The following is a 16,169-nucleotide window of genomic DNA, read 5'->3' as shown; positions in this document are numbered from 1 at the left end:
AGCAGACTGCCTGTGAAACTTCCCTTTGTCACTCCACTTGGGCGCTGTCGCTTTCTTTCTCTGAGCTGTAATAGCTAAGCTGCTGTCAATCCTCATAAGCAGGTAATGATATCAGTGGCATCAGCTTGTGGAAAGGAGTGGGTCTCTTGGCAACCTCAGTAGCTCCCAGTGCTCCCCAGCGCCAGTGTGGGTGGCGCCGGCGCCTATGTTAGGCGGAGCAGAGATTGGAGGGAGGTGGCGGATCTCACTTCCTGCAATCAGTGACAGCAACAGCAATCAGCCTGTCCACAGCCGACTAGACAGGCTCCAATCCTGTAGAATGGGACAGCTTTGTGCAGACTCAGCTACCCGCTGCCAACCACAGTAGGTTATTGAGGGTTTGGGAGGTTGTCTGCTACTTCATATATGCCCACTCTAATGTCTACAGCTGTAGGATTATGGCTCTGGAGGGTCAGTCATTGAAGGAGCGAACGCAGTCTGTCTCTGGCTGGCAATGACAGTGTTTTTCTCCCCCAGAAAACTGAGCAGCTGACCAGCTTGCGGTGAACTGTTACTGCCAGTTTTTCCAACAGTTTTGTCCATGCGACACAGCCTTGAGTGACAGCTGCATCCCCAGTGAGGGATCCAGAAAGTTCCTCACTGTCACATGAGCACGACAAACAAATCAACAGAGTTGAAACATTTTTCCCTTACATACAACCCACAGAGGGTTACACTAATACCAATAAACATCAGTGCACAGTATGTATTTTTTATCATTTAGATGAGCATTATTAATAATTCTTATTATTGAACATTTATCACATTATGTACAAATAAATTATATATAGTGTATAGTACAAGTGGCCAGCCTTTCACTTGTTGTTCGCCATAGCTTCGTTAGCACTATCGGTTGTAGCAAGCGGTCACAATCTGTGACTCTTCAGCCGTTGCCAAACTACAAGTCTCAGCGTGCTCAGCCAGCCAGCCAACAGTGAGGCTCATGCTGTATCCTCAGAGATTGGGCAGGGAGAGTAGAGTCAGTAGAGTCGCCCTTCTGGTTCCAGCAGGAGATATCGCTTTAGCACAGTTGGCAGTGGAAGCTGTGGGACGACCCGGTGACACCTCCGGTGTAACACTGTGCGGATCGCACATCTGGCCAGGTGCATGAGTGACCTTGGAGAGTTACTGCAAACCTCAAACAGAGATTCATAGAAAGACTGGTGTCTCTGTAACACAGAATCATCAGTATCAGAATCAGTGAATGAAGCATATAAACAACATACTTTCTATCACCATGCGTTTCACCAGCTACACAATGTGAGGCTTATGAAATATCATGGGTGCAATAAATTATGTTTAATTCCAAGACTTCTGGCAGAATTCTGCACTGTTCCCCAGTTCACACATTTCACTTCCTACTGAATCACATCGTTATTGCACTGTTCCCCAGTTCACACATTTCACTTCCTACTGAATCACATCAGTATAGCACTGTTCCCCAGATCACACATGTCACTTCCTGCTGAATCACGTCATTATAGCACTGTTCCCCAGTTCACACATGTCCCTTCCTGCTGAATCACGTCGTTATAGCACTGTTCCCTAGTTCACACATGTCACTTCCTAATGAATCACGTCATTATAGCACTGTTCCCCAGCTCACACATTTCACTTCCTACTGAATCACGTAGTTATAGCACTGTTTCCCAGTTCACACATGTCACTTCCTGCCGAATCACGTCATTATAGCACTGTTGCCTAGTTTATACATGTCACTTCCTACTGAATCACATCATTATAGCACTGTTCCCCAGCTCACACATGTCACTTCCTGCTGAATCACGTCATTACAGCACTGTTCCCCAGCTCGCACATGTCACTTCCTGCTGAATCACGTCATTATAGCACTGTTCCCCAGTTCACACATTTCACTTCCAACTGAATCACTTCATTATAGCACTGTTCCCCAGCTCACACATTTCACTTCCTGCTGAATCACGTCATTATATCACTGTTCCCCAGTGCACACATGTCACTTCCTGTTGAATCAATTCATTATAGCACTTTTCACCAGTTCACACATTTCACTTCCAACTGAATCACATCATTATAGCACTGTTCCCCAGCTCACACATGTCACTTCCTGCTGAATCACGTCATTATAGCACTGTTTCCCAGCTCACACATGTCACTTCCTACTGAAACACGTCATTATAGCACTGTTCCCCAGCTCACACATGTCACTTCCTGCTAAATCACGTCATTATAGCACTGTTCCCCAGCTCACAAATGTCACTTCCTACTGAATCCCGTAATTATAGCACTGTTTCCCAGTTCACACATGTCACTTCCTGCTGAATCACGTCATTATAGCACTGTCTCCCAGTTCACACATTTCACTTCCTGCTGAATCACGTCATTATATCACTGTTCCCCAGTGCACACATGTCACTTCCTGTTGAATCACTTCATTATAGCACTTTTCACCAGTTCACACATTTCACTTCCAACTGAATCACATCATTATAGCACTGTTCCCCAGCTCATACATGTCACTTCCTGCTGAATCACGTCATTATAGCACTGTTTCCCAGCTCACACATGTCACTTCCTACTGAATCACGTCATTATAGCACTGTTCCCCAGCTCACACATGTCACTTCCTGCTGAAACACGTCATTATAGCACTGTTCCCCAGCTCACACATGTCACTTCCTGCTAAATCACGTCATTATAGCACTGTTCCCCAGCTCACAAATGTCACTTCCTACTGAATCCCGTAATTATAGCACTGTTTCCCAGTTCACACATGTCACTTCCTGCTGAATCACGTCATTATAGCACTGTTCCCCAGCTCACACATGTCACTTCCTGCTGAATCACGTCATTATAGCACTGTTCCCCAGCTCACACATGTCACTTACTGCTAAATCACGTCACTATAGCACTGTTCCCCAGCTCACACATGTCACTTCCTGCTGAATGACGTCATTATAGCACTGTTCCCTAGTTCACACATGTCACATCCAACTGAATCACATCATTATAGCACTGTTCCCCAGCTCACACAAGTCACTTCCTGCTGAACCACGTAATTATAGCACTGTTCCCCAGCTCACACATGTCACTTCCTGCTGAATCACATCATTATAGCACTGTTCCCCATCTCACACATGTCACTTCCTACTGAATCACGTCATTATAGCACTGTTTCCCAGCTCACACATGTCACTTCCTGCTGAATCACGTCATTATAGCACTGTTCCCCAGCTCACACCTCCCTTCCTGCTGAATCACATCTTTATAGCACTGTTCCCCAGCTCACACATGTTACTTCCTGCTGAATCACGTCAGTATAGCACTGTTCCCCAGCTCACACATGTCACTTCCTGCTGAATCACGTCATTATAGCATTGTTCCCCAGCTCACACATGTCACTTCCTGCTGAATCACGTCATTATAGCACTGTTCCCCAGCTCACACGTCACTTCCTGCTGAATCACATAATTATAGCACTGTTCCCCAGCTCACACATGTCACTTCCTGCTGAATCACGTCATTATAGCACTGTTCCCCAGCTCACACATGTCACTTCCTGCTGAATCACATCATTATAGCACTGTTCCCCAGTTCACACATGTCACTTCCAACTGAATCCCGTAATTATAGCACTAGTCCCCAGCTCACACATGTCACTTCCAACTGAATCACGTCATTATAGCACTGTTCCCCAGCTCACACAAGTCACTTCCTGCTGAATCACATCATTATAGCACTGTTCCCCAGCTCACACAAGTCACTTCCTACTGAATCCCGTAATTATAGCACTGTTCCCCAGCTCACACATATCACTTCCTGCTGAATCACGTCATTATAGCACTGTTCCCCAGCTCACACATGTCACTTCCTGCTGAATCATGTCATTATAGCACTGTTCCCCAGTTCACACATGTCACTTCCAACTGAATCCTGTAATTATAGCACTAGTCCCCAGCTCACACATGTCACCTCCTGCTGAATCACGTCATTATAGCACTGTTCCCCAGCTCATACATGTCACTTCCTGCTGAATCACGTAATTATAGCACTGTTCCCCAGCTCATACATGTCACTTCCTGCTGAATCACATCATTATAGCACTGTTCCCCATCTCACACATGTCACTTCCTACTGAATCATATCATTATAGCACTGTTCCCCAGCTCACACAAGTCACTTCCTGCTGAATCACGTCAGTATAGCACTGTTCCCCAGCTCACACATGTCACTTCCTGCTGAATCACATCATTATAGCACTGTTCCCCAGCTCACACAAGTCACGTCCTGCTGAATCACGTCATTATAGCACTGTTCCCCAGATCACACATGTCACTTCCTGCTGAATCACGTCATTATAGCACTGTTCCCCAGTTCACACATGTCACTTCCTGCTGAATCACGTCATTATAGCACTGTTCCCCAGCTCACACATGTCACTTCCTGCTGAATCACCTCAGTATAGCACTGTTCCCCAGATCACATATGTCACTTCCTGCTGAATCACGTCATTATAGCACTGTTCCCCAGCTCACACAAGTCACGTCCTGCTAAATGACGTCATTATAGCACTGTTCCCCAGCTCACACATGTCACTTCCTGCTGAATCACGTCATTATAGCACTGTTCCCCAGCTCACACATGTCACTTCCTGCTGAATCACGTCATTATAGCACTGTTCCCCAGCTCACACATGTCACTTCCTGCTGAATCACGTCATTATAGCACTGTTCCCCAGCTCACACATGTCACTTCCTGCTGAATCACGTCATTATAGCACTGTTCCCCAGCTCACACATGTCACTTCCTACTGAATCCCGTTATTATAGCACTGTTCCCCAGTTTACACATGTCACTTCCTGCTGAATCACGTCATTATAGCACTGTTCCCCAGCTCACACATGTCACTTCCTACTGAATCACTTCATTATAGCACTGTTCCCCAGCTCACACATGTCACTTCCTGCTGAATCACGTCCTTATAGCACTGTTCCCTAGTTCGCACATGTCACATCCAACTGAATCCCGTAATTATAGCACTAGTCCCCAGCTCACACATGTCACTTCCTGCTGAATCACGTCATTATAGCACTGTTCCCCAGCTCACACAAGTCACTTCCTACTGAATCACGTCATTATAGCACTGTTCCCCAGCTCACACATGTCACCTCCTGCTGAATCACGTCATTATAGCAATGTTCCCCAGCTCACATAAGTCACTTCCTGCTGAATCACGTCATTATAGCACTGTTCCCCAGCTCACACAAGTCACTTCCTGATGAATCACGTAATTATAGCACTGTTCCCCATCTCTTACATGTCACTTCCTGCTGAATCACATCATTATAGCACTGTTCCCCATCTCACACATGTCACTTCCTGCTAAATCACGTCAGTATAGCACTGTTCCCCAGCTCACACATGTCACTTCCTGCTGAATCACGTCAGTATAGCACTGTTCCCCAGCTCACACATGTCACTTCCTGCTGAATCACTTCATTATAGCAATGTTCCCCAGCTCACACATGTCACTTCCTGCTGAATCACGTCAGTATAGCACTGTTCCCCAGCTCACACATGTCACTTCCTGCTGAATCACTTCATTATAGCAATGTTCCCCAGCTCACACATGTCACTTCCTGCTGAATCACGTCAGTATAGCACTGTTCCCCAGCTCACACATGTCACTTCCTGCTGAATCACTTCATTATAGCAATGTTCCCCAGCTCACACAAGTCACGTCCTGCTGAATCACGTCATTATAGCACTGTTCCCCAGTTCACACATTTCCATGTAAACTTGTAGCCATGTATTTTCCCTATGTTAGTTCATCATAGTTGGGTGCAAAAAGGCCAATTCTGATTGGTAATTGAAACGGTTAATTGTTATTGCATTGCAGGTAAGTTCTCTAAAAAACAATTCTCACATGTAGAGGTGGTGACAGCTTTTATACATCATCAGAACTCATGCATAAGTGTACCTGCTAGTAAGACAAAGCACCACAAGAATCCCCCTTCCATCTGCTTCCCAGCAGTCCCTTCGTGGAACAACCTAAGGGCTATATCACATGCTCCGGCTCCTGCCGGCCGGCGAATCTATGCACGGCCAAAAGCTGTGCTGCACAGAGTAGTTAATAACGGACACGATTGTGTCCATTCACACAGGACAGCCACGGCCCGGGCGCCCGGTTGCAGCGGGTTCCCACCACTGGAAGGGACGGCTGCCGGGCTGTGGCCATCCCTACCATTGTAAACTGCTGTGTGCGGCACGGCTTCCTGGCCGTACAGGGTTTCGCCGCCCGGCAGGAGCCGGAGCGTGGGAAATAGCCCTAAAGGAGAATGGCATGCCAGACTCTGGGCCAGCTTCAGACCTGCTCGCTAGGTTGCTGGAGCTATTCAATTGTTGCTCCAATCGGATTGTCCATTAACAGTCACATTTGATTCTTGCAGCCTACCGTGGTGTGGAGTTTACAGAAGTATTAAGTCCTCATGGGCGTCTGATTAGAGCAACAATTGAATAGCTCCAATAGACTCCCATGAGTACAGATGGGTTGGGATCGTTTGGTCTACAGCAAGTTGGTTGACAAGCATTAGGTCGACACCGTTAGGTTGATGGTTCTAGGTTGACATGGGACAAGGTCGACATGGGTCTAGGTCAACATGGGTTTAGGTTGACAGGTCAATAGGTCGACACAAGCATTAGGTCAACAGTCAAAAGTTCAACAGTCACAAGGTCAACATGGGGTTTTTCACTGTTTTTTTACCCGAATGTCGACATGGACACAGTTTCCAGTGCACCGCATCCCCTCGCTTTGCTCGCAATGCTTCGGGCACGGTGCCTCGCTGCACTCGGCACACTATTATCTTCTCCCACTACGCCCTAGTGGATGGTAGGGCATGAAATACCGCCTGTCGGCACATGTCGGCTCAAAAAAAATGTGAAAATGCTTGTGTCACTTAATAACCTGTCAACCTTGACCCATGTCAACCATGAACCATGTCAACCTATCCCTATGTTGACCTAACGATGTCGACCATCTTGTTGTAGACCCAATGACCGTATCCTATACAGACACCTAGTCCTGTTACTCAGTTTAGGTTTACTTTGACCCCTATATTTTGAAAAATTCCACAAAAGCTATAAAAAAATCGTGATTTAAGTTTCATCTTTAAAAATGATAAACAAAATGAGGAACCATACCACTCCCGGATCCCCCCAATCCATCCCTGTGAGCCACAGCTTTATCAGGTGTATGCTATATATCATATGCTGCATGTTGATAATACTGCTTTCACATTGCAGAAATGGGTAATGACAAGGTATTCTTAAATGGGACTTTAAAACGGGTCTGAGCCTTGAGACCTTTCACATTGCAGGTGAAAACCGTTTTAAAAATCATTTAATACCATTCAAACATTCAACCCGTTTAACCCCCAAGGGACACGTTTCAAGTCATTGAAATAGAGCTGTTCAAACTGCCAAAAAAACTGCTTTAAAATGTGTAGGACTCTGCTTTTTAACCGTGTTGAAATACCGGTTAACTTTAACCGGTAAATCAACTCTGGCACTTTCACATTGCAGCCTTAAACGTTTTAAAATGGAAAAAAAATGGCAATATACCGTTTTAAAAGTGTGATGTAAAAGGGGTATTACTGGGTTCTTTTGCGTGCATTATTTATTTATTAATGCAAATTGCAGTTACCTCCAGGACATCATCGGGGATTGCTTTCCTCCATCTGTATGTGGCCTTTATGTGCTCATAGGCGTTAGCCATCACCTCCACCGCGCTCGGGTACGAGTAGCATTCCTGTAAGACCTGAACACGGAGCCGCAGGTGAGTATTATTCACAGGTGAGTCTAACATTAGCTTCTGCTCCAAGGTGACGCTGGAATATGGAAACCACCGTCCAATTAAAGTTGGTGTTTAAATGTAATAAAGTATTCGGGGTAAATATTTAGGAAACACTTAAAGTAAAACTCCGGTAATAGAGCGAGCCCATATGGTCAACACACATCAGGTCAAAGGGTACAAAAGTTCAAAATGGAGGTTAGGTCGACAGGTGCAAATGATGGACATGACAATGGTTCATACTCCACGTGGGTTACATTTGGGAATAGTATCCATGGCCAAAGCCACTTGAGGGGACGCAATGCTTTTTATTTATTAGGGAGACCAATCTCAGGATTGAGCATTTTTCATTTCAAATCCAGGACTGAAAAAATGCCCTGGGATTGGCATCCCCACTGTGTGTCGGCCATAGATCTTGTTAACCTTTTATATATTTACCTAACTTCTCTTTGTTGACCACGTGACGTTCATATCAACTATATAGGGTTGACATATTGATGGTGGACCTAATATGGGTCCATGAAATTCCACCGAGATGTCCTAAATTCAGACAGGTGTGGGTTAAAGGGTCGTCATTGTCTAGGACAACAGTCAGTAGGTTGACATCGAAAGGTCACAAGCAAAAGATTGACATGAAAAGATTAATACATGAAATCATGAAATGGTCAACATGAGTTTGTCAAATTTTTGATGTCAGTGTTGATATTTGAGCACTTGGACCACCAATCGGTATAGCGCATAACCCGGCATGGCTCGCTTCGTTCCTTGAGCTTCGGGCCGCGTTACCGTCCCCGTTCCCATTCTGCGGAGTCCACGTTGATGTTAAAATATGAAAAAGTTCCCCCCCAACAAATGGGAAAAAAGTCATCATGAAAAACCCATGTCGTCCTTTTCAATTGTTAACCAAGCATGCCGTCCTTTTGTCAATGTCAACTTGGTGCATGTCGATTTTTTTGTGTCGACCTACTAACTGACGATCTAGACAATGTCTACCTATTCAGATACCATTTAGATTCCCCCAGTTTGTGACAGATTCACTAACAACCATTATTTTGAAATGTTTGAGATGTCTGCAGGAGAATCCGGCTACAGTGCATCAAGGGACTGAAAATCACTTGGACATTCTGAATTTGGGATGACCATTGATGATTCAAAATCATTGATGGTCGATACTTTTGCCATTGATAGGGAAAACCAGATGATTTCCCTCTATTGATGTCACAGCAGAACCAATGTTTTTTTTCCCCCAAGGTGCCGGGACACTGAGCATAGGTCTGCCCCCCCAACAACCCTGAAGCCCTGCCCTACATTCCGATTGGCCCACGGACCAGTCAGTCAACGAAAATGGATGACTATCCAGAGCTAAAACTAACAATGTTTATCCATCACATAGTTTGTTACTATCGAAAGCTGGTTGTGGTATCAATGGTAACCATCAATGGTGACTGCACCGATGGCCATCCGTATTCTGAATGACATATATACAACCGACAGTCTGCAATTATGCCCTCTCCTACATTCACCCATATGACTAAGACATGTTTATACTTTGAGAGTGAAAGGAACTAACCTTGGTTTAGGGATGGCCATCAACCATCGATGATTCGAAATCATCGATGGTTCATGGCCGATGTCGAATACTTTTGCCATCAATGGGGGAGAAACAGATGGTTTCCCTCCATCGATGGAACAGTAAAACAATGTTTTGCTGTTTTTTTTCTTTTTCACAGTGCCGGGACAAGGAGCATAGCTCCGCCCCCCAACACCCGCAAAGGCCCGCCCACATGTTTTGATTGGCCCACAGGCCAATCAATCAAACACAATGGATGACCATCAATATGTAAAAATATTGATGGTCAGCCATTGCATAGTTTAGCACTATCGATGACCAGTTGCAGAATTGCCTTCGATGGCAACCATCAATGGCAATGGCAATCCCTACCTTGGTTATAATTCTATGGACAACAGGTCCCCCCTATCTATCATAGTAACCCTCACTGTATAAGACTATGGAGGACACTTCACCTTATGAAACTGTGGTGGATATATCCTCGCTGCTCCGTGGTTTAACAGCAGCTGGTAGCAGATATCCGGTTGGCCAGCTGCACGGACAGTGGTCACTTTTAGCACATACTGCTGGGGGGCGCAGCCGTTGACATCCATACTACTGGCCTCAGCTCCGGCCTCGAGCAACATATTCATTAACAAGTGATCACAGTTCCACGCGGCTTTGTGGAGAGGGGACTTGAAATCTATATCCCGTGAGTTGACCTCGGCATTATAATCCAGGAGCATCCTGCAGATGAGGTGGTGCTTAGTGCTGTATTCCTGCTCCTTAATGTTTAATGCCCAGTACGCGGCGGTGGCGAGAGGGGTCTCTAAGGTTGAGTTGGTGCTGTCTACGATCGCTCCGTGGTTGACGTAGAAGGCGACAAGTTCCGGGATGCCGACACGGGCAACAGTGTGCAGCGGAGTTTCCTCAGACTGATTGGCGCTCTGCAAGTTCACGTCAGCACCTAACGGCAGCAACATTGACAACAATAAGTATTCTGAGTGACACTATGGGGGAAATTTAATAAGAAGGGAGTTCTATTTCACATGGGATGTTTCAACCAATCAGATACTCTTATCTTCTAGAAGGTGCTAAATAAGTAGATTCTGTTTGGTTGCCCTAGCAACATCCCATCTGAAATAGAACTCCCATCTTAGTAAATTCCCGCCTATGAGGGGGTTTATTCATTAATAATATGAATCCTCCCCTTTATAACATCTTCTCGCTGCAATAGGCAATGATAAAAAATATGAAATATATTTTAAAGGACTCTGAATGTGTGTCCTTATAACACACACCATGCTTTAAAAAGTGATAAACAACCAGCCAATCAGCTGCTAGCTGTCATTTTTTAAACCCAGTCTGTCACATGGCAGGTAGGAGCTGATTGGCTGGTTGTTTATCACAAACTGCAATGTCAACTGATACTTCAATGGGTACTATTACCTGAAATCCCCCCCTCCCCCCCATGCAAATGAATAGGGGCAAAATACATCCTTGCGGTTTGTGGTTTTAAATGTAAGGGCTCCAGATTATTGCTGTCTCTTGCCCTGATTTATGTTTGTATAGATGTAGCAATGGTAATCTCTGCTGCCTCCACACTGCAGCGACCCATCTTGGTGTGCAATTCGCCGAGAATGGGGCACGCAAGCGTCTCATACTCACGCGCGTGTCATTTTTAGAAGCGTTAGTACCCTTCGATTTTGGTGGTGGTGTAAAAATAAAGCCTTTGTGTGCTAAATGCAAAAGCAACCAGTATTTACCCTGCACAGAAAAAAATATAACCCACCCAAATCTAAGGGGGATATTCAATCACCGGCGAGCATCTCCCATCGGGGCAGATGGCCGCCGGGCCTTAATCCATGCTGTCTTCCTCAACAGCATTGAGCAGGGGATCTCGCAGAACGAGCCCGACTTCACAAGCAGTCTGGCTCGTTCTGCGGGAATTGCCGAGCTCATGGACGCCCCCTTCTTTCCCCGCGGCAGGCGGGACATTGAATCCCGCCTGCTTGTTCTCGGTCAAGCTGACCGAGAACGGGGCTGGGTCACGGCTGTCGACCCCCAGATTGAATACCCCCCTAAATCTCTCTGCACTTCTAACATCTGGTTTTGTTCAGTTGCTTGTTTTTTGTTTTTTTTTGCTCTACTTCCAAATATGAATCAAGCCTTCAGTAAATCTAGTGTTTCAAAGCTGCTTAAAACTTACCGTGAAAACGGATCTGTGCAACCGAAACAGAAGGGTAACATGGATGGAAACGTAAATCAGCATAAAAGAACTTGCAATTACAGTTAACAGCAGGCAGTGTACTGCTTGGTTCTTCAACAAAGTGGCAAAGACTCTAGGGCCGTGGTTTCCCAACTGTGCCTTGGCACCCTGGGGTGCCTTGGGGGACTTGCTGGTTTGTTGGTTCATGACCCATTTAAAAAATGTAAATATTCATTCGAATGAACGGGCCCATATCGGAACAAATGTGCTCTGCGTACACTCGTTCGATCAATATGCCGGCCCGTCTTGCAATAATATGCCATAAGCAATCATTTTCTTGTGATAGTTTGGACGGGAGGAGATCGAACGTCGAACGTAAAATTGTATAGATGTGTACACGCAAATCAGCTGGGAACGTACAATCGGGAGTAGGGTCGACATACCGCTCGAATGAAAATGAACAATTGTAAGCGACGCTGACATTTTTAGCGGATATTTTGAACATCTCTCACAGAGATGTTGCCACTGAAAGGGATACCGTAAACAAAGAATGAAAAATCTGCGCTACCACCTGGATGCAGCAGGGTACCAAGTAGTACCACCCCCTCCAAATACAATAAACAAAAAAATGAATTTGGAACCCGCGCTTCCTATTGGGATTCTTGCTACTGGATTGGGAAGATATTTTCCACGTAAAAGTTCTTTCTTCTTTGAAGTTTCCAACAACAACACCTCAAAGATAAAGCAGATAAAAATCTCTCATGGTGCAGATTTCACGATTGATTCAAATAAATATAGCAGCCTCAGAAGAATGTGCCCGTACCCTATGCGGGCCTTTCCCAAGGTCAAGGATTATGACATAGATCAGGGGTCACTTCAAGCGCATCAAAATTTCCTGCTTTAATTCTCCTCCTGTTTTTCCCGTATCTGGCCTTTCACAGAAGGCCAGATACAAAGCAAATGTGGGGTCAGATGTAACTGGGACTATCTTTTGGAGAATTTATGCGGAGGTCCACCCGGGTTTTACATCTGACCCCACATTTGCTTCTTGAATAGCCTTTTGTGAAAGGCCAGATATGGGAAAAACAGGAGAATTAAAGCAGGAAATTTTAATTTTTTACCCCGATTCATTTGCACGTGACTGTATAAGCCCTATAAGTAAAACAGAGGCACATATTACTTATGTTCTAATCCAGGGGTTCTCAAACTTGGTCCCCCACACAGTTCACGTTTTCCACGTCACTAGGCAGGTGCAAGGGCGTAACTACCATAGGTGCAAGGGGTGCAGCTGCTATGGGGCCCAGAGCTGACAAGGGCCCCTCTTTTCTGTCTAAGTAATATGTTTCACATACATTTATCACCATCAGTTGCTAAATAGGGGGCCCTTACAAACTCTTGCTATGGGGCCTACGCATATCTAGGTACGCCTCTGGGCAGGTGCACTCATTCCTCATTGATACATTTTAACAGATCCACACTTCATTATGTAATTTGTGATTCTGTGAGGAGACCTGCAAGACATGCACCGTGTGGGGTCCTGAGGACCGAGTTTGAGGACCTGTGTTCTAGTCATAAGCTTCAGGTGACTGTACAACACTGGCCTCTTACCACTCCATACCAGTTCTTTGGCACACTTCACGGATTGCTTGGTTTTGCAGTAGTGTAATGGCGCATGTCCACTCATTGAGAAGGAATTGAGTCTTGCTCCATGGCTTATAAGAATCTTAACACAGTCCAGGTTGGCGACTTCACATGCCACATGTAACAGAGTCTTTCCGTTTGGCTTCATGTTGATAGAGGCTTGATGTTCCAGAAGTACCAGCAGGCTTTCCAGGTGTCCCAGCATCACTGTAATGTGCAGTCCTGTCGCCCATGACGACGCTAATTTAAAACTAGGCAACCAGTGACCTAAAGGATCATAAATACAATTATTTACAGGTACAAATATTTAACATTTTGCAAACATGTATTGTATTTACTGCCACTTTTAATCATACTTGCCTACTTTTAAAAACTAGTTTCAGAGAGATTATAGTTGGTAGAAGAATTTTGCACAGCGCCCCATTGAGGGGGTATGTCATGCTCCACCCAAAGGGCGTGTCTATTTCCATATATGGAGAGATCGTGAAACGCGATTGGGAACGTGACACCTAGAGGCGTGGGTGTGTACTGCTACATCTGAGAGGAATCTTTTAATATTTTATACTTGCTAAAGTGCTGGGAAATGGCGATGATGATTCAATGTAAAATGTATATATCTCACATTCCTTTTTCCCCCCCAAAAATGTTTTTCCCCCCCAAAAATGTAACAGTGTAATGTGGGCTAGGTGACATAAGGGAGATTGCTAGACTAATGAGGGAGAGAGGGAGATTGCTGCTATGTCAGGGAGTCTCCTGCAGGAGGGGAGGGAACTATGATGTAACAGTGTAATGTGGGCTAGGTGACATAAGGGAGATTGCTAGACTAATGAGGGAGAGAGGGAGATTGCTGCTATGTCAGGGAGTCTCCTGCAGAATGCAGGAGGGGAGGTAACTATGGTGTAACAGTGTAATGCGGGCTAGGTGACATAAGGGAGATTGCTAGACTAATGAGGGAGAGAGGGAGATTGCTGCTATGTCAGCGAGTCTCCTGCAGAATGCACGAGGGGAGGTAACTATGGTGTAACTGTGTAATGTGGGCTAGGTGACATAAGGGAGATTGCTAAACTAATCAGGGAGAGAGGGAGATTGCTGTTATATCAGGGAGTCTCCTGCAGAATGCAGGAGGGTAGGCAACTGTGGTGTAACAGTGTAATGCAGGCTAGGTGACATGAGGGAGATTGCTAGACTAATCAGGGAGAGAGGGAGATTGCTGTTATATCAGGGAGTCTCCTGCAGAATGCAGGAGGGTAGGCAACTATGGTGTAACAGTGTAATGCGGGCTAGGTGACATGAGGGAGATTGCTAGACTAATCAGGGAGAGAGGGAGATTGCTGTTATATCAGGGAGTCTCCTGCAGAATGCAGGAGGGTAGGCAACTATGGTGTAACAGTGTAATGTGGGCTAGGTGACATGAGGGAGACTAATGAGGGACAGAGGGAGACTGCTGTTTTTGCAGAATGCAGGAGGGTAGGTAACTATGCTTTTAATATTATATACATTATATATATATCATTATATATTTATATATATATATATATATATATATATATATATATATATATTCATTATGGGGCCAATTGATCTCCATCCGCATCTTAAGGTGGCCATACATCAGAAAGATATTGTACCCAATGATACAATCTCAATTGATTGTAAGATGGTTTGTATGCACATTGGCCTTATTCTACTTCACTCTTTCTGACAAAATCCTTCTTAGATGGAAAAAACCATATGCACTGCAGGGGGGCAGATGTAAAATGTGCAGAGAGAATTAGATTTGGGTGAGTTATTTTGTTTCTGTGCAGGGTAAATACTGGCTGCATTATGTTTACACTGCAATATAGATCTCACTTTGAAGTAAAACCCCACCCAAATCTAATTCTCTCTGCACATGTTACATCTGCCCCACCTGCAGTGCACATGGTTTTGTCCATCCAAGAAGGATTTTGTCAGAAAGACTGAACTAGAATAACCCCCATTGTGTGTCCAAAAACCACAAAGGACTGCTGGGGAATTGAAGGGAAATTGGACACAATCATGAGCGCAATCGATCTTAAGATCGAACTTTCTGATGTATGGCCAGCTTTAGGATACTGATGAGATGTGATAGTTTTGGCCTAATCCGCAATGTGAAAATTCATTGTTGCGCGTATGTATCCATTATCACATAAACGTTTTCATGTTATTGAAATGTATACAGTATTTTGATGCATGCGACCAGCTGGTATTCAAAGGGAGTGGAGGGTGGGGTGTAGGGGGGGGGGGGGTAAGACAAACAGGTTATGTTAACAATAACATGTGTCTACAATTTAAATAAGTCACTGAATAATAGGTTGGGCTCTGGCCTGCAAGGTAGCTGTTAGTTACGTTAAAAATACATGAAAAGTCCCCCCCCCCCCCCCCCCCCAAAATCGATGCGATCGCATACGATTTTTGAGCTAAAATGCTAAAAAATCGGTAAAACATCGTATGGCATCGTATGCCACTACATATGGCATACGATGCCATGCGATTGCATACGATTTTTGAGCAAAAATGGTCAAAAATCGGTAAAACATTGCATCGCATGCCACTACATATGGCATACGATGCCATACGATGGGAGCCGTGATACTCCACAAGTACCTAATATATATATATAAATAGTACTTACTGCTAGTATATGCATGATATACTATACTATAGTATAGTATACTATAACAGCAATGCCCTGTAGAAACAACACCATAGTCATGTGTGATATAAGATAACATAACTATACTGGGGCACATACTAGGACCTGATCCCTAGAAGAAGAGGTGGGACCCCAGGAACCAGACTTTCCCCCGCTGTACCCCTGTGGACAAGTCCGACCCTGCTGCAGTAAGTATAAGAAAATGAATGAAGGGGTTAAGAATGGGAAA

At 44.9% G+C, this 16,169-nt stretch overlaps 1 protein-coding gene across 1 annotated transcript; it reads right to left on the bottom strand.

Moving 5' to 3' along the window:
• Positions 1-721: 721 nt before the first annotated feature.
• ASB4 (ankyrin repeat and SOCS box containing 4) lies at positions 722-13,532 on the bottom strand. Its single transcript, XM_083186405.1, has 4 exons — positions 13,234-13,532; positions 9,893-10,383; positions 7,721-7,834; positions 722-1,208 (listed from the first exon to the last, which is right to left on the bottom strand). The coding sequence occupies exons 1-4, from the start codon at positions 13,469-13,471 to the stop codon at positions 1,020-1,022; spliced, it is 1,032 nt and encodes a 343-aa protein (XP_083042531.1). The 5' UTR covers positions 13,472-13,532; the 3' UTR covers positions 722-1,019.
• Between the last annotated feature and the right edge of the window lie 2,637 nt (positions 13,533-16,169).

The sequence above is a fragment of the Crinia signifera genome, chromosome 5, assembly GCF_055691185.1.
Source record: "Crinia signifera chromosome 5, ASM5569118v1, whole genome shotgun sequence".
NCBI lineage: Eukaryota > Metazoa > Chordata > Amphibia > Anura > Myobatrachidae > Crinia > Crinia signifera.
Note: the sequence above shows the minus strand (reverse complement) of the source record. Positions and strands in the feature narration are given on the sequence as shown.

Excerpts from the sequence above, each read along its gene's own strand:
- ASB4 (XM_083186405.1), bottom strand. The coding sequence starts at position 13,471 with ATGCTGGGACACCTGGAAAGCCTGCTGGTACTTCTGGAACATCAAGCC. Across the intron at positions 10,384-13,233 it reads CAAAGAACTGGTATGGAGTG|GTGCTGACGTGAACTTGCAG; the intron begins GTAAGAGGCCAG and ends TGCTGCCGTTAG. Across the intron at positions 1,209-7,720 it reads TCCCCGATGATGTCCTGGAG|AGACACCAGTCTTTCTATGA; the intron begins GTAACTGCAATT and ends TCTGTGTTACAG.